Here is a 26795-nt window from a genome sequence, read left to right on the forward strand (position 1 = left end):
CTTGGACACCCACAGCTGTCGAACCACTGAAGATGCTGGATCCCGGGATGGCCCGACCCCGGGGGCCATCAGACTGCTGGGGACTCCCGGGAGCTTCCAAACCAGCCTGACAGCCGATCCCCGGTCCTACCGGTTCGCGGGCCCTTCACACCCCGAGGCACGGGACTCCCAGGACTCCCGGAGCTGCGGGACCCCCGGGCTGCCTTGGAGGCCAGGACTCCGCATCCTCCCGTTCCCCCTCGGGGACCCTCCCCGATTTTGGCGGCGCTGCCCACCCGGTGGAGCCTCTCGGGGCCGTCGGGGCGGCGCTGCCCGGGGCCGGGGCGGCGGCGGCAGCGGCCCCCGGAGCCTGGCCCGCCGTCAGGGGAACCAATGCGGAATTTCCTGGCTGGCGGCGGAGCCCCTCCCGCCGCTGCAGAGAGGGGAGAGGGGGAGGCGGCGGTGAAGCGATCGCAGCGCGGCTTCCGCCCGCCGAGCGGCAGCGGGGACCGGCGGGGACCGGGGCGGGCGGAGACCGGGAGCGGCGGAGCGGGGCCGGGGGGGCAGCGCCCAGCCCTGGATGGGCCGTGCCGGGTCTGGCTGGGCCCCGCCGCTCCGCCGCTGATGGCGGCCCGTGGGCTGCGGCCGCCCCGCCGCGCCCGGGCCGAGGCCGTGCTGCTGCCCGTGCTGCTGCTGCTGCTGCTGCCGGTGCTGAGCCGCGGAGCCGCCCAGGAGCTGAGCCCCCGCGGCAGGAACGTCTGCAGGGCCGGCGGGTAGGAGCGGGGCCGGGCAGGTGTGTGGGGCGGGACGGGACCCCAGCGCCGGGCCGGGGCCGGACGGGACGGGCTCGCCGGTCCATCCCTCATGCCCATCCCGGGCAGCCGTGGCGCTGGGTGTCTTCCAAGACAAAGTTCGTCCTGTGCGCGGCTGAAGCGGGGGCAGCCGACGGCGGGGAGAGCGTGAGGAACTGAGTCCGAGCGGGGCCAGGGACTTGGGGGCTGGTCCTGGTCCCCGGAGTGCTGCGGGGAATGCGTCCTGGATGCCTACGGAGCCAGTCCTGGATGGCCGGGGACGGTTCTGCTGTAGGGAGCTGGGTTTGGGTGTCTCTGGGGATGAAGTCTTGGGAGGGATGGAGGGCAATCCTGCATCCCTGGGGCAGGATCTGCGCCGGGGAGCCAGTCCTGGGTGTATCCAGGGGATCGGGTTGTACTGTTGACCCTGGGCTGGTGCGATACAGGATGCTCTGGGTATCATGGTGAAGCTGCCGCAGGATGCTGGGGATTATGGAGTTGGCAGCCCCAGGAGCCTCGTGTTTGGCTTCAGAAAGTGGGTGCTGGCTCTGTCTAGATGTCTCAGGGGTCATATCCTGCCTGCCTGGCAGGGGCAGGGTCTCAGGAGGTGGCACTGACTTGTCTCAGCTCCCAGTGCTCTCCATGTCCCACAGGTCCCTATGCAGAGCATCACCTCAGCCGGGCTTCCCTGCCGTGCTCAGGCTCGGTCTGCCCAGGCTCCTGGGCCAGGCTGGCCCCAGCAAAAGAGGAGAGAGCCCACAGCCACTGCCTCCCGCCTGGGAGAGCTGGATCCCTGGCGCTTGATGGGGGGCCCAGGCCATAAATGCACCTTTACATCTCGCCTGTGAGGTCAGACGAGTCCACAAGGAAAACATGTGCTTCGAGCGAGAGGGGCCGCATAATGGCTCCATTCAGCAGGGCCACAGGGCGCTGGTGCCCCCTCCTCATATTACAGCCGGAGTTTCCTAAGGAGGCATTTCACGAGCCAGAGTGGCCGCAGCTCCCACCGGTGCTGTTCCTTGACAGGGAGCCGTCCCTCCTCGGTGCCTGTGACTCGCACAGCAAAGCTGCCACTGCATCTTGGGGTGGCAGAGGGAACTTGAGTAGTGTTCCCACCCTGTTCCTTGTATCCTGCCTCACATGCTGGGGATGAGGTGCCTGGGTTCTCCCCCGTGCAGAAGGACCCCTTTATCCCCAGCGGATGAAGGTGGGGAAGGTGTTGCACCAGCACCACAGGGCTCAGACTCACTCACTGTGCCACCCGTGGATGCCATGAGGTATGCAAGAGGACTGGCTGTTGAGTGGGACAGGTTGGTTGTGTCCATCCTCCAGCGGGACTGGGGCCTGAAGGCAGTCTGGGAGCTGGGTATGGTGGAGCAGGGACAGTCCCTAGGAAGCTCAGATAGTATTTTCTATCCCTTACCCTTCTGCAAACCCTTCCTCCCTCTCCACGCACTCACTTGGCACCCATCCCCATCACTGCTGTGTACAATGGATGTGGAAGACCCCCCATATGTTACCATCCAAAACCCACCTCAGTGTCCCCAAGGCCCTGGTGCTGCAGGTCCTGGGGCCAGGGGCAGTGGGACTGGAGGTGGCTTTGGGAGGAGGTCCCACTGTCCTCCACCCAAGGCTGTTGGAGCTTGTTGGACCCTTGGCTCTGCAAAGCCCATCCAGACACCCTGTGGACATCCCACCACAGGTTTCAGAGGGCTCAGGATTGTGTGAGTTCTTGAGATCTGACTCCCAAGTAGAAAATCAAGGAATAATTTAGGGCAGAAGAAAAGGGCATATTTGGAGCTCTTTGGGGTTTTGTGTTCTAAATTCAACTTGTCCTTAAATGTGAAGTTCTTTCATAACTGGTTTCCTATTGGTATGACCAAAGGTGCCAGTGGTGACAGCCTGGGCACTGCTTTGTCCCTGTCCTGCTCTCTTGCTAACACTCTCTTTTCTAATCTTTGATCTTCAATTTTCTTTCTCTGCCTGAAGGGTTTCTATTTATTCCCATGATCCTATTCCTGCCTGCCCTGGGGATGTCTGTCTATCTGTCTACACCTTGAGGCTGGGGTCAGAGAGCTGCAGCTGGCATCAGCTGGGGAGTGCCAGTGGGTCCCAGTGGTCCCAAGGTGCACTATGTGCCGGCGGGGTGGCAAAAAGTCCTGGGTGACAGAGAGAAAGATTAGCACTGGGGTGATGCTTGGAAGGAGCAGCAGGGCAGGGATGGAGAAGCACTGGGGATGGGCAGGGTGCCACCAGTTCTCTGAGCACCAGGGGTATGCTGGATGTCCGCAGGGCTCCTCTGCAGCTCCATTCACTGGGTTGAGCTGGGTAGTCTCACATGGGACCACAGACAGCAGCTCTCAGCTGAGCCCCAGAGTCTTGTTCCTGCTTTCAGGAACCTCCTTGTTCAGGGCTCCTCATTGTTCAGGGCAGCCTGTGCTGGTCTGATTGAGGAGCCACCCCTCCTGCCTCAGACCCCTCTCTATAGCCATTGGTAAAGAGATTTCCAGGAGCAGTGTAGGGTACTAATCCACAAGAAAAACATTCTACCTCTATGAAAAGCCTGGGATCATCAGCTGAGATCCCAGTGGTGCTCAGCATGAGCAGGACATGGCTGTGGGCCAGGGACAAGGCTGGCATGGAGGACTTGTCCCTGCAGGTGACAACTCCAGCTCTGCCCACATCCCACTCCTTTTCCTCCACATCAGCTGAGGTCTCAAGCCCTGGCCACAGCTCTGGGGCAGCTTTTCATTTTTTTTTTTCCCAGCATTTGTAGTGCTGTGAAGGAAAGAAAGTATTTGCGTAGTGGATGTCTGCAGTGCCACGTCCATGTGGGTCGGGAGCGAGCTTTTAAACACATCTCCTAGTTATCCTTTTCCAGTGGTCAGGGGGCACATAGAGCAAACCCTTTGTCAAGGAGCTGAGGCCATTAAACAGCTTTTAGTCCCACAGCCTGATGAGCATTTGTGACCTGCAGCCATCAGGTTGCCCCAAGACATACTGTGGGCTGGCCGTGCTCTGGGACCAGTCCATGTACCCCACTGGGAGCCGTGGTTTCCCAGTGTGCCATCCAGGCTACCTCTCCTTGCCACAGGACCAAGCTTATTTGCTGTCAAAGCTGCTGATAAATGAGGTGGGGGCTGAGCAGGGTGTGGGAGGCCATCAGCAGGCACGGGGAAGGAGAGATTAGCTATCAGGGAACAGATAAGCCCAAATCCTGTGAGGTGATGGGCTGAGTCCCAGCTGGGGGTGGTTGTGGTGCTGCTCACCTCCTCCAGCTCATGGAAGTTTTTCCCTCCTGCCACCATGTTCCAGGAACTCTCAGCTCCGCACCATCAGTTCAGGGTTTTCATCACAAAGGATACTCTTTGGCAGATTTCCTGTGATGCCTGTTTTGGTGACCAGGCTGGGCTGTTGGAGGCAGGTTTCCCAAGTGGAAGGGTTTCCTCTTGCAAACCTGTGATGTTTTCATTCTAAAAGCCACCAAAGTGAATTTCTAAAGGGTGGCGTGGTGAAAGCAACCCCAGGTGTAAGAGTGAGGCTTTGGCCATGCCATGGGAGGGCAAGAGCACCATGGACCCTTCTCCACCTCTGCCTGAGTATCCCAGCACAGCTAGCAAGGCTTTTAGGGGGGCACAGCCTGAAGGCTCTTGCTGAGAAGGACCTTGACTCCAGCCCATCCTTGAGGAGGTGATTTGGTGGTTGGCCCCCCTTTGCCATTAACCCTGTGCATCCCCTCACATGTTCAGTGGGAGTAGAGCCCCCCCTTGAGCCCTGGGGTCCTTGTGGGGGGTGGTTGTGCCTCTGCCATCGCAGCATCTTGTGGCTGCTTCCACAGGCTGCATAGATGGAGCTATTTTGGGCTCCAGTTGCAAGGAATTTTTTCCAGGCCTTGAATCATTTTTGTGGTTCTTTTCTGCCTCCTTTCCAACTTTTCACTGTCTGCCACAAAACGGGGGACACGGTGCTCCTGGCTGGGCCTGGTGGGTGCCGCCCGCTGAGGGGCCGGGGTGGGAGCCGCAGTCCCAGGACCCCGCTTTGGCCGAGGAGCTGCTGGCAGCTCCCTCCCCGGCCCCAGGATGAGGCGGTCTGGCAGCCAGACGTGGTCCTGTGACTGTGCTGGGTTTTGAGCGAATACTTCCTTGCTGTCTCCTCCTCTTCTGCATTTGTTACATATAAAGAGGAAAAGGGAAAAAAAAAAAAAAAAAAAGCCAAATGCATTCCAGGCTGCGCTGCCAGACTGGCCTGGGTGAAGTTTTCCTTGACTGCAGCATCTGCCTGGGCTGTTTGTGATCCTCCAGCATTGCTCCCTTGCCTGTGGGACCAGACAGTGTGGGTCACCCTGAGGATGAGTGGGTGGCTCCAGGGATGAGCAGGGGTCCACAAACAGCAGTTTCTGAGGGGTCGGGGGGGGTGTACTCCCCATGCCAAATTGCAGCATCATGAGCCGCCAAACATTTGCTTGTGGGGGTTCTTTGACGAAGTGTGGCTGAGGCATCCCCACATGTCCCTTCCCAGCAGAGAGCTGAGCATCCCTGGCTGAGCCTTTGAGCAGGTCTGAGTCCCCATCCTGGTCAGGTTTGTGCCAAAAACATCCAGCCTGATGATCCTGTGCCTGGTACTCCCTGGAGGTGGTGGCACTCTGGGACTCTCAAGAGCTCAGGAACACATTCCAGCTACCTGCAGTTGGCATTCCCCTGCTTGTAGATAGGGACATTCCCTGTGAGCTGGCTGTGTTCCAGGCAAGTGGTTCCAACCTGCCTTTGGGGTTCCATCCCCAGGCCACAAAGCACCAAGCCTGAGATTCAAGTCATATTTTTCCCTGGGACATAGCAAACCTTCTCTTTTTTTCCCCAGCTTTTGTTTGTTTGGTTGGTTTGTTTTTTGTTTTTTGGGGTTTTTGTTTGGTTGGTTTTTTTGTGGTTTTTTTTGATGGGGGGTGGTCTTTGGTTTTGGGGGTGTTTGTTTTGTTTTGTTTTGTTTTGTTGGTTTTTTGGGGGTTTTTTTTTGTAGAGGTTGCAAACATGACTTTTGCTTTTTTTCATCACTCTTTATTAATGGGAAAAACTGTTCCTGTTCTTACTCCTGACATCATCTTAATGGCTGGTGGGAATCCCATGGATGCCCCACCAGCAGATCCATTTCCTCACTGTGTGCTGGAGGAGGAGCCAAGAGTTCTCCTTCCCCTTTGGAGGTGTAGAAACTGCCAGCAGGACTTCTCACCATCATGGCTTCAGTGATCCTGGGGTTTTTTTTGGGAAGGACCAGGACTTTCTGAGGGTTGTAACTATTTGTGATGCTTTCTTTATCCCTGCAGCTCCTCGGTTCTCACATGCTGTCTGGGATGGAGGCAACAAGGGAGCGAGTGTTTAATAGGTAATGTGTCCTGTGGCTGGGACCCGCTGTCCTGGGGACCTGCAGCCAGAGTCCTGCCTCCCTGCACTGCTCCAAGCCAGCACTATGTGGATGGAATGGGTGCTCAGCCCCAGTGTCAGGGGTCACAGAGCTATGGGGGTGTCTTTCCTTACCAGCTAGCTCTGGGTCTAAGGACTTTGGGATGGTGCTCAGGGTCCTAAGGGACAGCAAATTGTCCCTCAGGGTGAAGGTGCAGCTGCAGGGTTGGGACTGAGATTCCCCACAGATGCTGCAGCAGTGTGGGGATCTGAGCCAGAGCCACCAGTGAAGCTAAAGCTGCCCAGACCAGGCATGTGGTCTATCATGGCTTCACTGGGGAGAGCCTGATGGAGCTGCCAAAGACCACTGAGCTTGGACCGGGGCTGTACAAGGTGCCACAGCTCTTTACTGAGGGCAACAGTGAGCCCAGCATGGATGCTCAGCATGAAACCCTGGAAGCATCATGCCCTGCATTGCCACCACAATGAAGACAGCTGCTTTGGGGCTCCCCACAGTCTCGGCTGGTCACAGGGCTCACTAGACCCTGAGGAGCTGGAGGTGGCACTTTGCAGCTGGGACCAAAGCCCACATAACCAACTAACTCACTGTGTATGAGCCCTGTAACCGCTTGCTGCATGGGTTGGTAATGGGATGTGTCCTGTTTGGAAGGGAGAAGGACAGGATCTGCAAGGACTATGGGGGGAGGATGGTCCCACAGTGAGCTATTCCCATCTCCTGCCCCCCCAACCTGCTCTAACCTTTAGACTCACTGCTCCTAACCTGTGTAATCTGTCTATTTTAGGGGTTTCTATAATATCCATCACCGTAGGTCTAACAACTCCCAGGTAAGGTGGCTGGGATGGGTGGTTGTCTCTCTCCCTCCCAGTGCCTAAGGAAGCTTGTCCAAGGTGGTGTGGGATCTGCGAATGCTGCCTGCACTGTGGTGCTGCCTGCCCCTTGTCCTGTGCATCGGCCTCAGCATGAGGTCCCCTCTGCAGGAGAGGGGCTAGTGGCCTTTGGGGACAAGTGGCCACGTGGGAGAGGCAGTGCTGGGATGGCAATGCCCACAACCCCTCCTCTCCATGTACCCTTCTCCCCTCTAGCAATGCAGAGCTGAGCGAGGGACAATACCATTGGGTGCAGCCTCTGGCAGGGACATGGCTTGGCTGGGTGGCAGGAGGCTGGTGGCCAGGATGGGTGGCATCCTGTCTGGGTGGCAGTGATGGAGCTGAGCTGGGTACAGGAGGCTTGCCAGGACCGTCACAGTGCCACAGCTCAGCAGCACTCAGAGGGTCACTGCACAGCCCTTTTTCTGCTCTGGGGGGGTCTGGGGGGCTTTAGGGAGCACGCACTGGTACTCATGCCTGCTATCTGTACATCTGTCCAGCCGTGTGCGAGGGGAACTTCACCTGCAAGGAGAACGAGGTATGCGTCAGGCCTGGCGAGTGCCGCTGCCGCCACGGCTACTTCGGTGCCAACTGCGACACCAGTGAGTACTGGCAGCTGCCTTTGTGCCCTTAGGGGGTCCACCAAGGTGGACCTGGCTCATTCTGGGATGACTTTTCAGGGCAGATTATCAGGGATGGAGCTGGGAATGCTCTTGCTCTGCCCTTGCCTGTCCCCTGGCTCTGTTTCCCAGGGTATTGTCCCCTTGCCAGGGTCTCCTCTTAGATCCAGTGTGCTGGGGGCAGGAGAGGAAGGACTGTGGTCAGGAGGTGCTGTTGGGATTGGGGGTCTCCATTGGTGCCAGGGGGTGGGGTTGTCCCTGTGGACAGTGCTGGGGCTCATGGTTCTCCCCACAGAGTGTCCCCGGCAGTTCTGGGGTCCTGACTGCAAGGAAATGTGCACCTGCCATCCCAATGGGCAGTGCGAGGACGTGACGGGCCAGTGCACCTGCAACCTCAACCGCTGGGGCCCCAAGTGTGAGAACATCTGCCTCTGCAAGCATGGCAAGTGCGACCAGAAGACGGGCAAATGCACCTGTGAGCCCAACTGGTGGGGCCCACAGTGCTCCAGCTCCTGCTTTTGCAGCCACAACTCCCAGTGTGACCAGCAGACAGGCTACTGCCTGTGCCAGCCTGGCTGGTGGGGCCATCGCTGCAACAACCAGTGCTCCTGCAACAACTCCCCCTGCGAGCAGTTCACGGGGCGCTGCCAGTGCCGGGAGAGGACCTTTGGGCCTCGCTGCGACCGCTACTGCCAGTGCTACAAGGGCAAGTGCAACCAGGTGGATGGGACCTGCACCTGCGAGCCGGGCTACCGGGGCAAGTACTGCCGTGAGCCGTGCCCAGCCGGCTTCTATGGCCAAGGCTGCAGGAGACGGTGAGTGGCTAGTCCTGCTGGCTCTGATCTGGCACCGGTGGGAGGTGGCAGCAGGAGGATTTGGGGTGTGCTGGGTGATGGGTTCCCCTCGTTGTAGGTGTGGGCAGTGCAAGAGCCTGCAGCCATGCACCGTGGCCGATGGGCGCTGCCTGACGTGTGAGGCGGGCTGGAACGGCACCAAGTGCGACCAGCCCTGCTCACCTGGCTTCTATGGAGAGGGCTGCGAGAAGCTCTGTCCCCCCTGCAAGGATGGCCACACCTGCAATCACATCAATGGCAAATGCTCCCACTGCAACCCTGGCTGGATCGGAGACCGGTGAGTGAAGCTGGGTGCAGCATTGGGTTCTGAGAGAGCAGTGCCTGGCTTCCCTGATTCTCCCAGGGAACAGAGTCACTGAAGGGTTGTGCAGCCCTGGAACCAATCCTGGTCACAAGAGTTTGCGGGAGAGCATCCCAGCTTGAGAGCCAAGCCCCACTGCAAGCATCCAGGGTCCAAGGGGTATAAGGCAGGGGTCTCGCAGGCTCCCTTCAGTTCCATGGCCGTGTCAGAGGGCTCAGTCCATCCCTGTACCCCTCTCTTGGCTTCAGAAACACAAGCCACCACGTGATATACAGCCCCATCTCTGTGCATGTGGAGGGATGATGGAGGTCTCTAAGTGCCGGGGGTGCTCCAGCCACTTGCCCTCATCCCTCCCAGGTGTGAAACCAAGTGCCGGAACGGGACATACGGGGAGAACTGTGCCTTCGTCTGCAGCGACTGCGTCAATGGCCAGTGCCACTTCGAGACTGGGCAGTGCCTCTGCCACCCCGGCTCCCATGGCACATAGTAAGTGAGGCAATGGTGAGCACACCTGGGGGCACCTCGGGGCACAGGTGATGCTCAGGCACCTCCTGCCCCCTTGTATCCTATGGTGTTGCCAGCTGAGAGGTTTCCTGCAGTGGAAGTGCTCATGGGCAATAGTTTGAATGATTTGGTGAGCAGAGGGGGAAGGACAAGCTCACAGAGCTGTAAGGAGTGTTGCTCTTTAGAAAAGGCTTGTTTGGTAAAAACAAATCAACAAAGTGGTGGCTTGTTGGGGTTTTATAAGTCCAGGGTGGAATTTCTGTCCAAAAACAGAGAGAAAACCACATCCCAGAATAACAAATAGCATGGCATCCATGGGAGGCTCTTGCTTAAAGCTCTGCCTCTGGCTGGGGTGTGCCCCAGGCCTACTCCTTCCCCCATCCCAGGGGCACAAGGGCCATCAAAGGTCTGCTCACATCCCTGGGTATTTTTTCTCAGCATGGGACTGAAATGTTGTTTAAAAAGGTGAGGAAAGCATTTTCCACCCAGCTGGGACATGCAGACAGATCCCCCAGATCCTGCCATGTGGTGCTCAGGTTTTCCCAACAATTAACTGAGATTGACAGCAAGGACAGGGATTTGGAGCTGACATCTTGCCCATGCTGTTATTTCACTCAGGGCATAAAAACAGGAGCATTTTTATTTTGGGGGGATATTCTGGGGCTTTGCCAACCACTTGTGCTGGAACAGTTGCTGGGCACTGGCACCAGTTCAGGATGCCCAGGCTGGGCATCATGGCCACCTTTGGTTGCAAAAGCAGAGGTGAGAGGGCCTGAATGCTCCTCAGGAGGGTGTGGTGATGCTTTCAGCACAGTACCAGAGACAGAGTGTAGATTAACCTGTTCTGAGACCTAGCACAGCACTGGGAAGGTGGAGATGGGGGATGCTCGGGATGCAGCCTTGGTGCTGTGCCAGGCAGTGCAGTCAGGCATGCTCAGGAACGTTATGGGTGCGCAGACAGATCCCTGTGACTATATCCAAACCACTGTTTTTGTCAGCAGGGTACAATTTTGCTAAAAAGGGGATTTCTGCCATGAAGGCAGAAGCAACGTCCTTGCCATGCAGCGTGTCCTCTCAGCTCTGTGTCAGGAGGAGGCTAAAGGAGCAGCTGCTAAAATATTTATGTGTGCACAGAGTGCTTTATCTCCTCTGTCTTTCTCTGAAATGTCAGGACTCTCCTGGAAAAAAATCACCCTCCTTTGCTTCCCCAAAATCTCAGCCTGGGGCAGAAATGTGGGACCAAGGTGTGGGGTGAGAGGTTTTGCCTTGCTGGGGGACTATCTCTGCTCCTGTTCTGCTTCATTAGCTGCCTGGTGCAGCAGAGCAGATGCAGAAGCTCAGCACTCATCCTGGCAGGCACAGGTTGGGCACACGACTGGCACATGACAGGCACACAGCAGGCACGAGGCTTGGCCAAGGTGGCACTTTGCAAGTTGTTGCAGTGTGAAATGGGCTGAGCTGCCTCGGGGCACAGCACCAAGTGCTGGGGGGCAGCTGTGTCCCCAGGGGAGCGGGTTTGGGCTGGGGCCCACTAGCTCTTCCAGCTGCAGCCACTCCAGCTGGGATGCAGCTGGCAGAGGGTTTGGTGCCCAGCAGTGCTGCCAACATCTCCCAGCTCCAGCTGGGTCCTGCTCTGTGGTGCCCGGCCCACAGCTGTGGAGGCAGGTTGGGTTGGACCCACTGAGAGCATGTTTTCCATGCTGAAGCCCTTGAGACTTGTGGATTGGTGCCCATTTATGCATGTTCCCATCATCTCCATGACACCATCAGGAAGTCGTTTTACCAGCAGTGGAGATTTGGCAGCAGGCATAACCAAACTGGGAGGGTCTTAGGCCGCTCTGTTGTTTTTCCATCTTGGAGGCAAAAAGAGTCAATCTGGGCACCTTCCCAGCTTGTGGCCGCTGTGAGTGTGCCTTGGTGGGGGCTGGGGCTTGGGGTGCCATGGACACATCACCACTGAGCTGAGCTGGAATCCCTGTATGTGACATCAGGGTATCTTTAGATGTGACTGCTGGGTTAATGACCTTTCCTAATTACTGTGTCTAATGGTGAAGTCCCATGCAGAGAGCAGTAAGAGTGTCTGAGATCCAGCTAGGTCAAATTCCCTGAGCAATGGGCAAAGCTACAGCGTGGGTGACGGGCTCATAATCCCTGTGGATTAAGGGTTCCCTCAGAGTGTGGAGGAGTTGTGTTGGAGCAAGCTGGAGGAGTGCTCCCTGCAACATGGAGGGTTTGGGAGAAGGTGGCAGCCAAGTGGTCCTGACTGCTGTGCCTGGGGAGGGGGATGCACCACTCTCATCCAGCCCTTCCCTCCAGCTGTAACCTGACTTGCCCTCCTGGACGCTATGGAGCTAACTGTGCCGATGTCTGCAGCTGCCACGACGGCGCCTGCGACCCCCTGACGGGCGCCTGCCACATGGGTGAGTGCCAGGGGCTGGGGGCTGGGCTCTGCCACGGGGCTGGCCCTGGGCTGAGCCACGGGTCTGCCTTGCAGAGGCCAACCAGAGGATGGGGGTGATCGGGGCAGGGGCCCTGCTGGCGCTGCTGCTCATCCTCCTGCTCTCCCTGCTCTGCTGCTGCTGCATCTGCCGCAAGAAGGACGAAGCCAGCGGGTAAGTGCCAGGGCCAGGAGGGATCTCAGCAGGTCGGGAATTTCACCAGGGAATGCAGAAAATCTATGGGTTCTGGGATTGATGGGGGGGATGCAGAGACCATGCTGGGACAGCGGTTCTGCAGGGAACTGAGGCAGAACTGTGCTGCCCACATGACACCATGTGGGTACCTGGGTCTGAGCGGTCCTGCTGCATTATCAGGGCTGATGGAGGTATTCAAGGTGAGCCGTTCTGGGGGAACCCCTTCCTCCTCTCCCTGACTTTGTTTCTCTCCTGTGGGCCATCATTTCATGGAGACCTGCCAAGTCCCTTCCAGTCTCGAGGGTCTGGAGCTGATCTGCAGAGGGAAATACAGCAAGGGCATCATGACATGGCCAAAACCCTCAGAACAAACCCCAGGGCAAAGGGATGAGGCCTCAGAGATGGGGGGGATGCTGACTGTCCCACATAGGGATGGATGAGCAGGGCTGGGAGGGGGCATTCCTGCAGCAAGGTCAGCATGCTGACACCATTTTAGCAGCACTAGGTTAACATCCCCCCATGAGAATAGGTGTAGGGACAGACCCAAGGCAGGGGGAAAGGTTTATGCTGCTCAGCAAGGGATGAGAGGGTTGTTGCTGTTGGAGCTCCTCCAGATATAGATAAAACCCCATCATGCCACCAGCCACTGCACAGGAATTTTCCAGAAGCCCCCCCTTGCAGCCCTGTGAGCTCAATCCCAGGCAGGTACAGCTGGCTTGGAGAGCCTGCGGGCTGCAGGTAATTATCCTACAGATAAAGCACAAGCCCATCAAGTGAGGAATGGCACATGGAGAGGAGGAATGGCTCCAACAGTGTCCTCTCTGCCAGGGTGCCCAGACTACAGTGACTGCTGGGTGACCCATGATGCTGTCCCAGCACGGTCCCTTGCAAGGGAGTGGTGGCATGGCACAGGCTCCCTTCAGTCAACTCTCAAGGCCACTCACTCTTGCAGCTGTGGAAAAGTACTTGAAAACATGGCCCCAGGAGGCTTCAAAACCAGACAGCAAATAAAGAGAAGCCACATGTTTGGCTTTGGGTTGGGATGTTCGTTTGTTTTTTTTTTTTAAGATTTGGGGTCTTGACTAGGCATTGCAGGCATTGGGGCTGCACTGCCAATGGCCGTGGTTGGATTCCACCATTCCCTGGCACTGCTCTACATCCTGGTGAGGCACAAGCTGATGCCTGGGGCTGGCAGCCGCCTCTGTGGGTCCTCAGTTCCCTCAGCCTGGGTATGCCCCTCCTTTTCATCCACTCCATTATCACTCCAAAGCCTCTTTGTGCTTGCAGCGTCCCTGAGCTTCTGCCTCTCTCTGTGGCCCATGAAGGCTGTCCCCACCACAGGAGAGAACAGTGCCTCTGATAGTGCCATTACCTTCTCTGCAGCTCCAGCCAGGACCCAGCAGCAGCCAAGAAACCTCCAAGACGTTTGTGTGGGCGGTTCAGTCGGATTGGGATGAAGCTGCCACGCATCCCCCTGCGCCGCCAGAAGCTGCCCAAGGTCATGGGTAAGGAGCTGGAATTTGGGGAGGGTGCAAAAACCCAGGTTTTACTCCTGTCGGGGCAGCATGTGTGGCTCACAGCACCCTTTGCAGCCCCAAAGCAGGGCAGTGAGCATGGCAGAGCAGTGAGAGGGACACACGGATCCCTGGGAGCATTTCAGTGGTTGGTATGAGCTGCCTGACCCACAGGAACTCAGCCCTTTCTGTCTGCAGCTTCTGGATCTCCAAGCACATTTTTTGCTTTGTGAGGATGCAAAGGTTGTACCTGGTTCTGACGCTGTGCTGAGTAGTCTTGGGTTTACTGTCCTGAGGTTGCCCTGGAGAGGGATGGTCCCTGTCACTCAGCAAGATGTCTTGTTAGTGCTTTTGATCCTGAAGTAACCCCAGGAGCCTGAGCATCTGGGCAGATACACACCCTCCTGCCATGTGCAGCAGAGTTGAGGATGGAGGGATAGGGATTTGGACTGAGCTTCCCACTCTGCCCAGGCACAAAAGTGGCTTGTAGTGAGCTGCTTACACCTGGCAAACCCCCACTGTCTGGGCTGTTGGGGACCCCCTGCATCTCAGCACCTGGGAAATGCTGTCCCCTGCACTCTCTGAACTCTCCTTGCACCTCCTCCCAGCATGGAGAGCTGGGTATCTGCTGCAACCTCATTGACTAAACTTTTTGTGAAGGCAACAATCCCCATCACATGCTGGGATGCATTTCAACCCCAGCCCTCTTCCTGAGCCCAGACCATCCCTGGGCATGCCATGCTGGTGGAACACTCAGAGCAGCCACATCCTTGCACACAGTGGCTCAATGTGATGCTAAATCACTCATCTCAGGCAGGACACAGAGGTGACCTCCATCTCTGCACACCATGCATAACCTTCATCATCCAAGCTGGGGGGATAACCCCTCACCACACGGGTCACAGCAAAGCCCTGCCTGGAGCAGGATGTGCCAGGGCCCAAGAAACATTGCTTCTGCAAGGATAACAGAGGATCATAGAGACTGTGTTTGTGGAAGTGGCCAGAGAAACGCCTGGGGAGCACAGAGGGTGGCTGGAGGGCAGGGGGTTGCCTGCAGGCAGCTGGTACCAGTCCAGGCGCTCCATGTACACAGGGCAGCAGTAGCCCTGGGAAAGGCTGAGGGTGCTCAGGATGGTCTCGGGTCCCAGCAGGACTGGGGCTGTTCCTAGAGTCTGTCACAGGGCTGAGGGTTGTCATCTCCCTGGAGGGAAAGGCTTTGGTCAGGGCTTGCCTTGTGTTATCTGGCACAGTGGAGTCCATATGGGTTCCAGCAGTTCCCAGTCCCACTGACATGTGGTCTGGCAGTGCCTCCAGCCCCCACTGGGTCTGGGGACCCCAGGGTGACAGGGACCTGTTGGGTTGCCTATAGTAGCTGCATCCCTGATGCCCAGTGACCAGGGTGCCACGTCATGACCGCACCTGGTGCTATGGAAGCCACAGTTGCCAGTATCCACTGGCAGAGGCCCTTTGCTCCCCACATTTGTCCTGCCTCAGCAGGGGGGTCCCAGGGTCACTGAAGTGCCCCATCCCAAGGGTCACGTCAGTGCTGGAGCTGCTCAGGACCTTCTGGGGATGTCACAGTGAAGCTGGTGCTGGATGATGCCCGGGCAGTGGCTGCTCTAGATCTGCGCACAGTCCTGGCCATGTGTTTGCTGACACCAGGTGGGTTTTCTCCTCTAGGCTCAAATACCAGTGAGCACAAGCCTACTCATGGTAGAACATTCCCAGGTGGGACTGCAGGTCTTGAAGCCCCACTAGAGCTCATTAGGTGCCTGGAGCCTCAGGTTCCTCCCTCAAAAGCTGCTCCCCAGCCTTGGCACCAGCTTTGGATCCACAGCATCTCCCGGGGATTGCACCTGAGCTGGCAGCCTGCAGGGCCACACCCTGGGCTCACACCAGCAGCCATAGGGCCAGTGTTTGGGTACTCCTGTGTGTGGGATTTGCTTGTCAGGTGTCAGTGGTACCAGTGTGGATCTCAGTCAGGTCATTCTGAAGATGCCAGTGATAACCTGAGCCCTGCACCCCACCATGTGTCCTCTCCAAGCAGCAAAGCTCAACCAGCCCCAAGGGTGATGCTGATTGTGAGGAGCTTGGGATGAGTGGGAGGGGGTGGCCAGGAGGACTCTTGAGATCCCTCTCTCATGGTTCTTCTGCTGCTCTTCTCTGCCTCATCCCAGTCTTGAGACCAACTGGCCACTGCACAGGCAGGGCTGGGGTTGTCATCCTGTGGCTGTGGCTCTGGGAGATTTTGAGGAGTGACAGGTAGGGAAGCATCCACATTTCTCTCAGCCCCAACAGCCAGGGAAGAAAAATCCCTGGTGACCATGCTTAAGCCCCTAATCCTCCTGAAGCTTCCAGGTGCCCTATATATCTTTATTTTATAATCTGACCATGTCCTGGGTCTCACTGGAGTCCCAGAGTCGCCTCGTGGCCATGAGTCCCAGCCACTCATCATGCCTCCTCTCAGGAAGCATCTCCCTTCATCTGCTTCCAGATGGCTGCTTTTAATTTTCTCTTTTCGGTTTTTATTACAAGGAAAACCATGTTGGAACTGCCGCTTCCCCCCTTCTGGGCCATTTGCTCTTTAAATATCTCTGCTTGGGTCTTTTTTCCTTGCTCCAAGAAGCCAAACTGTGCAGGGGTGAGTGTGCAGCAGTGCTGTCATTTTAACGGCCCTACATGTCTGAAGCCAGATTCCCTAATAATGGATAAACATTCCAGTGGGCATCCCAATAACACTAAAAGATTTTTTATTGTAAATCAGGGATGTGCTGCAAGGATCAAACAGTCCAGGCAGGCAATTGCAGCATGACTGAGATGCAGTTGGGATAATCAGTCAAAGGTTTAAAATAACTGGAAATAACCATGTGCAGCTGAGACCCTCTCTGTGCATGGGATTTTCATGGAATCACAGAATATCCTGAGCTGGGAGGGACCCGCAGGGATCATCAGTCGAGCTCCTGACCCTGCACAGACACCCCAACAGTCCCACCCTGTGCCTGAGTGCATTGTCCAAATGCTCCTGGAGCTCTGGCAGCCTCCGGGCCATGCCCGTTCCCTGGGGAGCCTGGGCAGTGCCCAGCACCATCTGGGACCACCCTTTTGCAGCCCTTCATTCAAAGGAAGGCTCTGCCTTGCTTTGGAGGCAGCTTGTCACTGTCCCAGGGGACAAAAGCCAGTGGAAGGAGATGGGGACAAATGCACCTACTGCTGCATGGCTCTCTGGAAGGGTGGGTCCCTCCTACCAACTTGGTGCTGCCTGAGTTCTGTAGGTACCCAAGGAGGATGCTGAAGCTGTGGGCACAGCCCCTCAGGATGTGTTGGGACATGAGCTTATCCAGAAAGAAAACCTTAAAAATTATCAAGCTGAAAAAAAAAGTCACTTCAGCCCAGACAACTCTTAACTGCTCATCTTCTCTATTCTGTTTTATTAACACTGCTTTCCCTCTGGTGGTTTCTTGCTTTCACTTGGCTTCTCTGTGGGTGGTCCTTTGGCAGAGGGGCAGTGCCAGGGCATGAAGGGAGGGATACTCCTACTCAGCTTCAGGAGGGAAGAAGCTGGCAAAGGAATTGAAAAGTGGCAGAATTGGGAAAATGTACGTCCCCCTGCTGTAGGTTTTCTTTGATCATCCTTCTGCATCCATGTGTAAAGTCACATGGAAAAGTAAAATGCAGTCAGTGATGCTGAAGTGGGAATTAGTGGAATTAAAGCCAGCAGCTAATTTTCTCCCTGGGGACAGTCACAGTGCCAGTACCCTCTCTGCAGGATGGCTGTGCCAGGTTGCACAGCTCATGGGTGACCACCAGGATACTCATGAAGTCCAATGGGACGCAGGGTTTGGGTTGCTTGTCCCTCCACCATGTGCATCCTCAGTTTGGGCAGCTGGAGACAGGGATAAATGGAAGTGTGAGGCTTGAACAGACTCTGCTGCCCACAGCCCAAGCATGGGGCCTACTGGTCACCACCACTGCTGGTTAATGGCTTCTGTGGCCACTTGGCTGAGGAACCTGGTGGGACTGTGCAGCAAGAGGTGTCCCCATGCTTGGACAGCCTTGCATGCTGTCCCTGTCCCTGACACCCAGCAGGAAGCTGGGCAGTGGGGAGCTCTGCAGCATCCTACCCTCCCAGCTGGCAGCGGGCACTGGGGGTTTGGCAGAACAGGCACTGACAACAGTTCCTTGCCCTCACAGTGGCCCACCATGACCTGGAAAACACCCTGAACTGCAGCTTCATTGAGCCACCCTCTGTGGTGGAGCAGCCTTCCCCATCCTGGTCGTCCCGCGGCTCCTTCTCTTCCTTTGACACTACAGACGAGGGGCCCGTGTACTGTGTCCCTCACGAAGGTGAGCAGGGAACAGGGTGCATCCCCAGGGGACTTCAGGAACAGTACCAGGGGCCTGGTCAATGGAGGGGTGTCACTCTTGCATGGTGGGGACTGTCATCCTAGTTCCTTATGCCCCAGGAAGGAGTGCAGGTTCCAGTCATGCCTCCCATACAGTTTCAGAGCTCCCTTCTCCTTGCTGTCCCAGGGTTAAAAACCAGGAGATCTCTGACTGGAAGCCTAACTGGGAGGACACTGTCCTGTGGGAACCTCTCAGTCCTTCCCCTCCTCAGGCACATCCCTCCTGAAACCGCTGTGCTCTCTTCTCGCAGAGAGCATGGGTGACAGCAGGGACAGAGGGACACCTGCCAGCACCGGAGACAAGCTGGTGGTCCCGATCAGCGGGGAGGAAGCGGGCGAATACACGTTCCTGAAGGAGACGGGCTCTGTCAGAGCCTTCCCGACCGACAGCAGTGAGACCCCCCTGCTCAAGTCTTCAGACAGTGAACGCTCCTCCTGCGGCTCGGGGTCGGCCGGTGCCGCACTCTACGCCAGGGTCGCCCGCCTCTCCAAGCAGTCCAGGGAGGAGGAGGATGCCACTGCCGAGCCCCGCAGCCCCGGGAAGCCGCCATCCCCAGAAAGGACCAAGCCCCGTCCTCCAGACCCGGCCACAAAGCCCAAAGTCTCTTGGATCCACGGCAGGTACAACTCTGGCCAGTCTAACTCGCTGCCGGCACCCAGCCAGTCCCCAGAGCAAGTGGTTGCCCGTTCTGGCAGCCCTGAGCAAGGCCAGGGCTTGGCCAAGAGGAAGAGGAGTCCGAGCGAGACGTCGGCCAATGTGCAGGGCAGAGCTGAGGAGAAGGGCGGCGCCCGGGGCAAGGAGAAAGCGCTGAAGCAACCGAAGGAGCCCGGCGTCCCCGAGGGCAAATCCAGCCTCTGCGGGGAGCCCCAGTCACCCTCCAAACCCAAGCAGAGGAGCAAAGCCAGCTCGGAGCCGATGGAGACCATCAACGGGGCGGTGCAGAACGCCTTCCGAAAGATGGGTGCCTTCCAGCCGGAGCGGCGGGCCGGGGACACCAGGGATGCTCCTTGTAGCCCCGGCACCAGCAAACCCCGCTCCGAGCCACTGCATCCCCAGCTGGCCTCCGAGCTGGCTGCCCAGCTGAAGGAAAAGACTCAGAGCCTCAACAAGGGGGACGGAGGGATCCGGGTGAACGGGGTCGGTGCCCAGCGGGAGAAGCCCACCCCTCCACAGAAAGCCAAGCGCTCGGCGGCCGCCGGCGGCCAGAAGACCAGCAAACCCTTGCTGCTCACCTCTCCCCATCTGCAAAAACTGATCCCTGCAGCAGCCGAGACGGCAGCCGGGGAGCCCAAGTGGGTGGAGAAGCCAAGTGCCGGCAGCAGCCAGGATCAGACTCTCCCCACTGAGCAGGCAGCCAAGAAAACCCCCATTAAGAAGCCTCCCAGGAAGAAGAGCCGGGAAGCAAGTCTGGAGCCGCCCAGGGCAGCTGCTGTGCCTGCTCAGGCAGTGCAGTGACCAGGAGCCGGGCGCCGGCCCCGCTCCGGCCGCACACCGGGAAGAAGGACATTTGCCAGCACAACCAGCGAACGTGGAGCCTGGACTGGGCTGGGGGCACTGGAAGAGCTTTGCTCCTCCCTTCATCCTCCTCCACCTCACTTATCTCCTTTTTTGCCTTAGTCGCCCCCGCCCTACGACCCGGTCCCTTCATCCGTGCCCTGCTCCTGCTCCGTGCCCGGGTCTCAGCTCGCCCTCCCTCCCTGCGCAGGGCGAGACTGCAAGGAGCCAGCCCGGCCGCCGCCCCAGGGGGCTCCGTGTGCTGCGTATGCCCCCCCCGCCCCCTTTTTTTTTTCTTTTTTTTCTTTTTTTTTTTTTTTTTTGTAGCAGTATTATCGACCGCATAAGCAGCGCTTGTTGTACTAGACGTGCCCACGGTATATTCTGCAGTAACCGAGCCGCTCACTTCCTGCGTTCCACTCCCGTCTGTCGGGGTCGTGGGGCACGGGAGAGGGAGGGAGCTGCTGCTCAGCGCTCAGGGCAGTGCCAGAGATGTGCCCCGCATCCATCGCTGGCAGCAGCTCCCCTGCCCCGGCGCCCTCCAGGCACCGCTCTCCACTGCTGGTGCATGCCGGAGTGGGGTCGAGCTGGTTTCGACCGATGCCACCCTTCCTCCCTTTTGCCCCGGCGCTGCTCCTGGCCAGGAGGAAGCACTATTTATGGATAGAGCTGGACGCTGTTAGGGCTCCTGCATTCCATCCAGTGGAGTTGGAGGGACTAGTTTTGTGTGAGAGAGCCTGGCATCTCTGCAGAGTGCTTTCCTAATAAAAATGTATTTCTTCCATAGCTGGGTGCCATCTATCCCTGCCCTGGCCTTCCTGTGGGCGGGCAACATACTTGGGTGCCACCTAGTCCTGAGTGGGATGCAGTGGCGAGATGGATGACCTTGCAGTGCTACAGGCAGGTGGTAACAAGCAGCAGGCAGGGTGAGAGGTAGGTCCCCACTGGGGCTGCTGCTACACGTGCTTACCTGGTATCAGAGATGAGCCCTGAGGACAAGATGGGGAGCTTCTCTTTTCCCAGTATCCAGCATTGTCCCAATGGCTGACCGGTCCCATGTTCAGACACTCCTCAGTGTAGCCTGGGTCAGACCCTGAGGTTCAAGAGAGCTCTGGCCACTGCACAAAGAGAGCCCACCCCTGTGTGCTCAGGTGCTGGGAGCACAACAGCTCTGAGCCTAGCTTTCTAACCCCTTGCCCAGGGGCTGCCAAATCTGTCTGCATTTGGGGTCTTCATACAGCCCCAGGCACAATGCTGCCAGAGGACAAGGCTGTGACACGCCATGGGGCAACCCAAAAGCTGAGGCTTCTCCCACAGAGCTTCTTCCCAAGATTCCTAAGCAGGATTCTCCCTGACATTAGAACTAGGGCGGTCTGCTTCCAGGGGAGCCGGGAGCATTGGTGCCCACTCCTCAGCCATCCTGAGCTGTTCCCACAGTGGGGAATGATGTCCGGGAAGACCGCCACACCAAAAGGTCAACCACAGCAATCTCAAAGGTGATGGAGGCAGCTGGTGAACACTAGAATGGGATGAGATCACATGGAACCAGGACTGCAACCAGCCCAGCACAGCATTTAGGAGGGGATGGGGCTGGGCATGGCTCAGCATTGTGTAGCTGGAGCCAGCACGGTACCTGACACTGACTGGAGAAGCATCATCACATCATAAAGTTGATGAATGACATCACAGCATTGTTTCACAGGCTTCTGGTCACCTTTCAGAGTTTCTTCACTCTCCCTCCCCTTTAATTCGGATTTTATTTGGGAAGATGAAGGACAATGGCTGAAACTAGTCCTGGGACATCACACAGTGCAGAAAAAGGAGTGGATGAATCAACTCAATGTCACCAGATACAAAACAGAGAAAATCAATAGAAAACTGGGGACACTGAATCTATGAGACCTGGGATGGCATCCAAGCCTCTCTCTCCACCATAGAGGCTGTCTTTGGATGAACGGAGGACGCTTTTAAGACACTCAGATTAATAACTACTCATAGATTAGTAAAAGAGAAGTAAAGGAGTTGAATCTAGGCAATAAAAATGCAAAACTAAATACAATTTAAGAGGCAAGGTTTGTCACAGACATCACATGGTCCTTATACACATCTCTTCATGTCAGTGCTGAAGGGCACTCAGGGGAGCCACCAGTGATGCTCATGATGGTGCCCCAGTAAGGTGAATTTGGCAAATGTCCCTGTCTCCTTTCAGGGTACTTTCTTACTCATGCAGGCAGTAAAGCTGGGGCTGGTGCCTCAGGAAAGTTTGGCACTGTAAGCTCTCCCTGGTCCCCAGGCTATCCTGGGATAGCAGAAGATCACCCAGGCATAAGCCTATCCATGGGCTCCGATCACAGTGCCAGCTAGAGGAGCGCCTGCAAGTGAGCATGGATAAATGCAAAACAGACAGGCAGGGAGGTCACCAGAGGCTCCAGCCCAACCATCATGTCAGGGTGGCCACTGCCATATCAGGCTAAGTCTTGGGATTCTCCAAGGGTGGAGATGCCCCAGCTCCCTTTGACTGTTCCAGGGTCACTGTCCTGGGGAGGAATTCCATTCCAAGATTCAACTTGAATCTTCCAAGCTTCAGCTAGTAACTGTTTTACCCCATCACATCATCCAGTTCCAGAAAGAAGGGTTCAACTTCATCATGAAGCTGTGTTAGGGGAGATTTAAGCTGATTAACTGGGAAAGGTTCTCCCCCAGAGGTGCTGGCACTGCCCAGGCTCCCCAGGGAATGGGCACAGCCCCGAGGTTGCCAGAGCTCCAGGAGTCTTTGGACAGCACTGCCAGGGATGCCCAGGGTGGGTTGTTGGGGTGTCTGGGCAGGGCCAGGAGCTGGGCTGGATGGCCCCTGTGGGTCCTTTCCAGCTCAGGATATTCTGTGATTCTGTGATCTTAGTCATTGGCTGTTCTCAGAATCCTTCCCCCAGCCCAGCCCTGCCCCCCTCCTCCTAGTGCAATGTGTGCCAGCTCCATGAGCCTGTTGATATCCCTTGCCCAGGCTTCTCCTGTTTCTTCATATCCCTCTTGAACTAGGAGACCACATCTGGATACTTCCTTCAGATGTCTGCCTGTGCTCTTCCCAGCAGCTTCCACTGTGGGCTTTGCCTTACTCTGAGGAAAACCTACAAGCTGATGCTCACCCTGAGGTTCTCTGTTGCTTCCAGGGTCTTTTCAACAGGGTCCTTCCAGCTCAGACAGCTAATAAGCTTCCAGTAATATCCTGTGATGCCATGGGCTGGGGTCCATGGAGGAAGTGGATGAGGTATTGCCACATCTCAGTATCATGAAGGGCTGATGAATCTCTTTTCTAGGCATCCTGCAGGCTTTCTTCCCACCCACTGCATGTTGGATATCTCCCCATGAGCGACACCAGTGAGGAGGTCTTGTTCAGGGGTTCACAAATCAGCAGAGGCTGAAAACCATCAATTTCCCTGCAGCTGTGAGTTCCACCAGGAAATGATATATACTTGCGGTTCTGAGCTGCTTCCCAGGGCTGTTTTGGGCAGACAAAAAACTTAGACCTCAAGGCAAAACCAGCTGAACCTAGTCATAATGTGGAGAAATCAGGTGTCCTGCTCCCCTGAGACAGAGCAGTATCCATCTTCCCTGATAGGCAGGTAGGGTTTTTGGTGACAATGTGGTGGTCATGGCTGAGAAGAAGCTGTGGGAGTGGCTATGGTGGAGCCACCAGCCCTCTGTTCCACCAGCACATCATCCATGGGATCAGAAGAGAACGGTGACACTTTTGGCTCGTCCTCTCCTCCACCAACACTGCAACACTGATCTTCCTCCCATTTCCTCCTGATTTCCCAAAGCAAAGCAGGAGCCATTGGGTTGGACAACAGCACAGTTTTCTGGCTTGGCCAGTGAGCAGCAATAAAAGCCAGCTTGCTGCCAACAATTCATTTCCTGTTTCAGGCCCTACCAAAAATAAACTCTGAAGGAAAACTCCATGAGAACGAAACACCCGAGAGACAACTCAGAGCTCTCAAAACTATATAGGAAATTTCTCTGTCGGTGTTTGCTAGGAAGGGGGATTGCAGTGTCAGAGGGAATTTCATGCCGGATGGGGGGATTGTGAAGGGGTTTGGGCAGCTCCATCAGGATTATAGGGATATAAATATATATATATATATTTATATATAAATATATAAATATATAAATATAGCTGCCATTTCCTTCTTTGCCTCACAAAGTGGATGCAGGGTCCTGACCGCCTTCCCCAGGACACTTGGCTCCAGGGACATCCAGGCTGGGGACACTGTGATATCCCCAGGCCATATGGGTGATGCCCTCGTGCAGCCACCATCCAGCTGGCACTGGGTCTCCACTGCCAGAGTGCGTGGATCACCCTGGCTGGGACCCCCAATATAGGTGCAGTCACTGCAACACCACCAGAATCATTTCCAATTCCTCATCACAACCATTGGCGACCTCATCAACATCTCTAGGGAACAGTTGGTGTTTGAGGAGGGCTCTGATGGTGTTTCAGTGGCAAGAAATAGAAGCCTTTTGCAGGCCATCAGTTGCTGCTTGTGTGCTCTCCCAGTGCCCACCAGCACTCCATGCAGGCAGCACCAAACCCGCTGAGGCAAAGATGGGCACTGTGTTCCTGTGGGATGGCAGCTCCGATATCAGCCTGCAGCAGGAAGGAGAAAGCTGAGCCCCAGGGGTCCCTGTGAGCATGGTGGTGGCTCTGGGATCCTGCACCACCAGCCCTGGCATAGCATGAACACCTTGATCCAGTACCCACAGTTTTGCCTTGGGATAGTGGAGCCTCTGGGTGGGTATTTGCAGCCTTTTCCCTCATGAGGAAATGGGGCAGGGGCATGGGGAGTGGTTTGTCTCTGCACCCTGTGCCCAAGATGCCACAAAACACAGGACATTGATAAAAATACATACTCCAGGAGTTTATGCACCCACACAAAAAAAAGTGTGTGTATATACATAATTTTTATAAGTCAATATACATTTTATAATTTTATTTATATATATATATAAACTATTCCTGGAATGTATGGGAGTGTATATTATATATAATTTTATATATATAAAAATACAACATAATATATATTTGTATGCACTCCTATACACTCCAGGAGTAAATGTTTTTCTATTTCTATATTTATTTTCATATATAGACACCCACACTCTCCTATATACTTCACAGTACATGGTACATATACTTCCAAATATATAACATAGATTTATACACTTCTAGTTTTATGTATACAGTTTTATATATATATATATATATATATATATATATATATACACAAACACTTATGTACTTACCTGTTTTTCTAAGCTCCAGGAGCTGAAGGTGAGGACATTGAGGTCAGGCTGAGTCAGCCCACAGCATCTAGGTGCAAGCCCCATGGCCTTATGGCAGTGCCACCCAGGCACCTCTCAACACCATGCCCACAGACTGGCTTTTGTGACACTGAATCCATCAAGTGCCAGATCCTCAGGGCTTCAGGGGGCTGTAGCACAGACTTGCAGGGAAGCAGGGCAGCAGAATGTTGATGAGGTTGCCAATGGCTGTGGTGAGGAATGGGAAATTATTCTGGTGGTGTTGCAGTGACTGCACCTATTGGGGGTCACAGCTGCGTGATCCACACAGCCTGGCAGTGGAGAGACCAGTGCCAGCTGGATGGTGGCTGCACGAGCAGAAGCAGAATGTGACTTCACCTCCCAGCACCATCCCAGCAGCATCTCCAGGCTCTGCAAGCAGGACCTGGCACCCTTCTAAAGCCATTTTGTCCCCACTGATGGGCACTCATGGCAAAGCCACCGTCACCTCCTCTGCCCTGTCCTGCACTGCAATGTGTTGCGTGGGCTTCAAAGTAGGGATGCACCTTCAGCTCACGGAGACCTCCAGGGGCGCCTCTGCAGCCCCCACCCGCCTGGCCTGAGGGATGGGGCTCCCATGGATGTGCCTTTAGCGGGGCACAGGACAGCGTCCTGAGCTCTGCGTAGGAGAGCGGCTGCAGCCGGACCCCGGCCCAGGTGGGCATGCCGCACCTCCCCAGCTGCACATCCATCAAACCCACCTTGGCTCCATTTTAAGACTCTCCCTCAACCCAGGGAGTAGTGGAAGTGTTTCCACGTGATCCAGGACGCCAATTAATCCCTGGCCGCAATGAGCTGCACAGAGCAAAGAGACTTCAAACACACAGAGCCATCGCTGGGCAAATACATGAGCCGGAGCCTTTATTTCAGCCTCTGTAAGCATCATTTGGGAAAAAAATCCGTATTTTTGCAGGGAAAGAATGAGGGCACACTATCCAAGTGTTTTGAGCAGGAGAGGAGGAATAATGAGGCGGACGTCAGGCAGAGGCTCCGGGTACCTGTTTCAGCCCCGGGCCGTGCTCCCGGCCGCATTGCGCCCACCCGTGTTTAGTCTGTGTGGGAGCACAAATCACTGCGCAATGTCATCGCTTTGCCCGGATCTGGATTTCATTAGGAGCCACATGATCGGCCCTGGCTGCTGCCGGGGGCTGGCCGTGCTCCGCCTGAGGAGCTGCGCAGGATGCGGGGCGGGGGGTCGGGGCGCGGGGCTGAATGAGCCTCTTGTCTGCAGCAGAGGAGCCGCAGCCGCCTGCTTGGGATGGGTGTTTTGTCCCCCTGAGGAGCTTGGAGACCCCAAAAATATCCGGAGGGGAAGGGAGTGCAGCCTGCAGTTGTCTCCTACTCGGTGATAGTAAGGACACAACAAGGGGGACCCCAGAACCCACGAGCTGGGGTCCCTGCCCCTGCCCAAAGTTAGGCTGCTGACAGAGCGACACAGATGTCAACTGGGCAGCCCCAACCAAAGTATAGAAGGGGTTGGTTCCAGGCTGCTGCAACCCCTGCATACAATCACATCCTTTACATCTTGTGCATCCCTTGGATCCTTTACATCCCATTGCAACACTTATATCCCTTTGCACTCTCTGAATCCCTTGCAGCCTCCTTGCATGCCTTGCATTCTTAATAGCCTGCTGCAGCCATTTCAGCATCCTTTATATTCCTTACCTACCTTGTATCCTTCTCAGCTCACTGAATCCCTTATGTCCCCCTGCATCTTCTGTGTCCCCTTCAGCCTGCTTGTCACTTGCATCCCGTACACCTTTTGCCCTCACCCCTTGCAGCCTGTGGCCCCTGCACACAACTCCCAGCCAAGCCCATATACTTCTGTCTCATCTGAGGTCATTCTTGGTTATGAAGCCCTGTGCAGTGTCCTGGGAGCACCTGCACCAGCCAGCCAGGAGCCTCTCCAGCGGGTCCAGGGGAAGCAGCTCCTGCCCTTTGCCCAGGGTCCCCAGGCAGGGTGCTGTCCCTGGGGTGATATAGACCTGTCACCTCACCTCAAAGAGACCTGACACCCTTCTCTCTGCAGGTGGCAAAGACATTAGATGCTCCTGGGCTGCTGAGC

The 26795-nt window shown here is 56.2% G+C and overlaps 1 protein-coding gene across 2 annotated transcripts; it reads left to right on the forward strand.

The window, feature by feature from the left end:
• The first annotated feature begins 357 nt into the window (after window positions 1-357).
• On the forward strand, window positions 358-20161 carry SCARF2 (scavenger receptor class F member 2). 2 transcript variants are annotated; one of them, XM_063415508.1, is made up of 12 exons: window positions 673-752; window positions 6088-6146; window positions 6967-7009; window positions 7552-7653; window positions 7967-8486; window positions 8584-8802; window positions 9184-9312; window positions 11647-11750; window positions 11825-11942; window positions 13347-13468; window positions 17669-17821; window positions 18132-20161. In XM_063415508.1, exons 5-12 carry the CDS (start codon window positions 8005-8007, stop codon window positions 19334-19336), a joined length of 2532 nt encoding a protein of 843 aa, XP_063271578.1. In that variant the 5' UTR covers window positions 673-752; window positions 6088-6146; window positions 6967-7009; window positions 7552-7653; window positions 7967-8004; the 3' UTR covers window positions 19337-20161. The 2 variants fall into 2 exon arrangements, with proteins under 2 accessions (XP_063271577.1, XP_063271578.1); XM_063415507.1 differs by lacking the exon at window positions 6967-7009 and having other exon boundaries at window positions 358-752.
• The last annotated feature ends 6634 nt before the right edge of the window (window positions 20162-26795 follow it).

Source organism: Prinia subflava, chromosome 19 (genome assembly GCF_021018805.1).
Source record: "Prinia subflava isolate CZ2003 ecotype Zambia chromosome 19, Cam_Psub_1.2, whole genome shotgun sequence".
In the NCBI taxonomy this organism is placed as follows: domain Eukaryota; kingdom Metazoa; phylum Chordata; class Aves; order Passeriformes; family Cisticolidae; genus Prinia; species Prinia subflava.

Bases quoted from the DNA above. Each gene is read 5' to 3' on its own strand.
- SCARF2 (XM_063415507.1), top strand. From the start codon at position 373: ATGCGGAATTTCCTGGCTGGCGGCGGAGCCCCTCCCGCCGCTGCAGAG. The intron at 9,313-11,646 runs GTAAGTGAGGCA...CCTTCCCTCCAG, and splicing joins CCCGGCTCCCATGGCACATA to CTGTAACCTGACTTGCCCTC. The intron at 13,469-17,668 runs GTAAGGAGCTGG...TTGCCCTCACAG, and splicing joins GAAGCTGCCCAAGGTCATGG to TGGCCCACCATGACCTGGAA.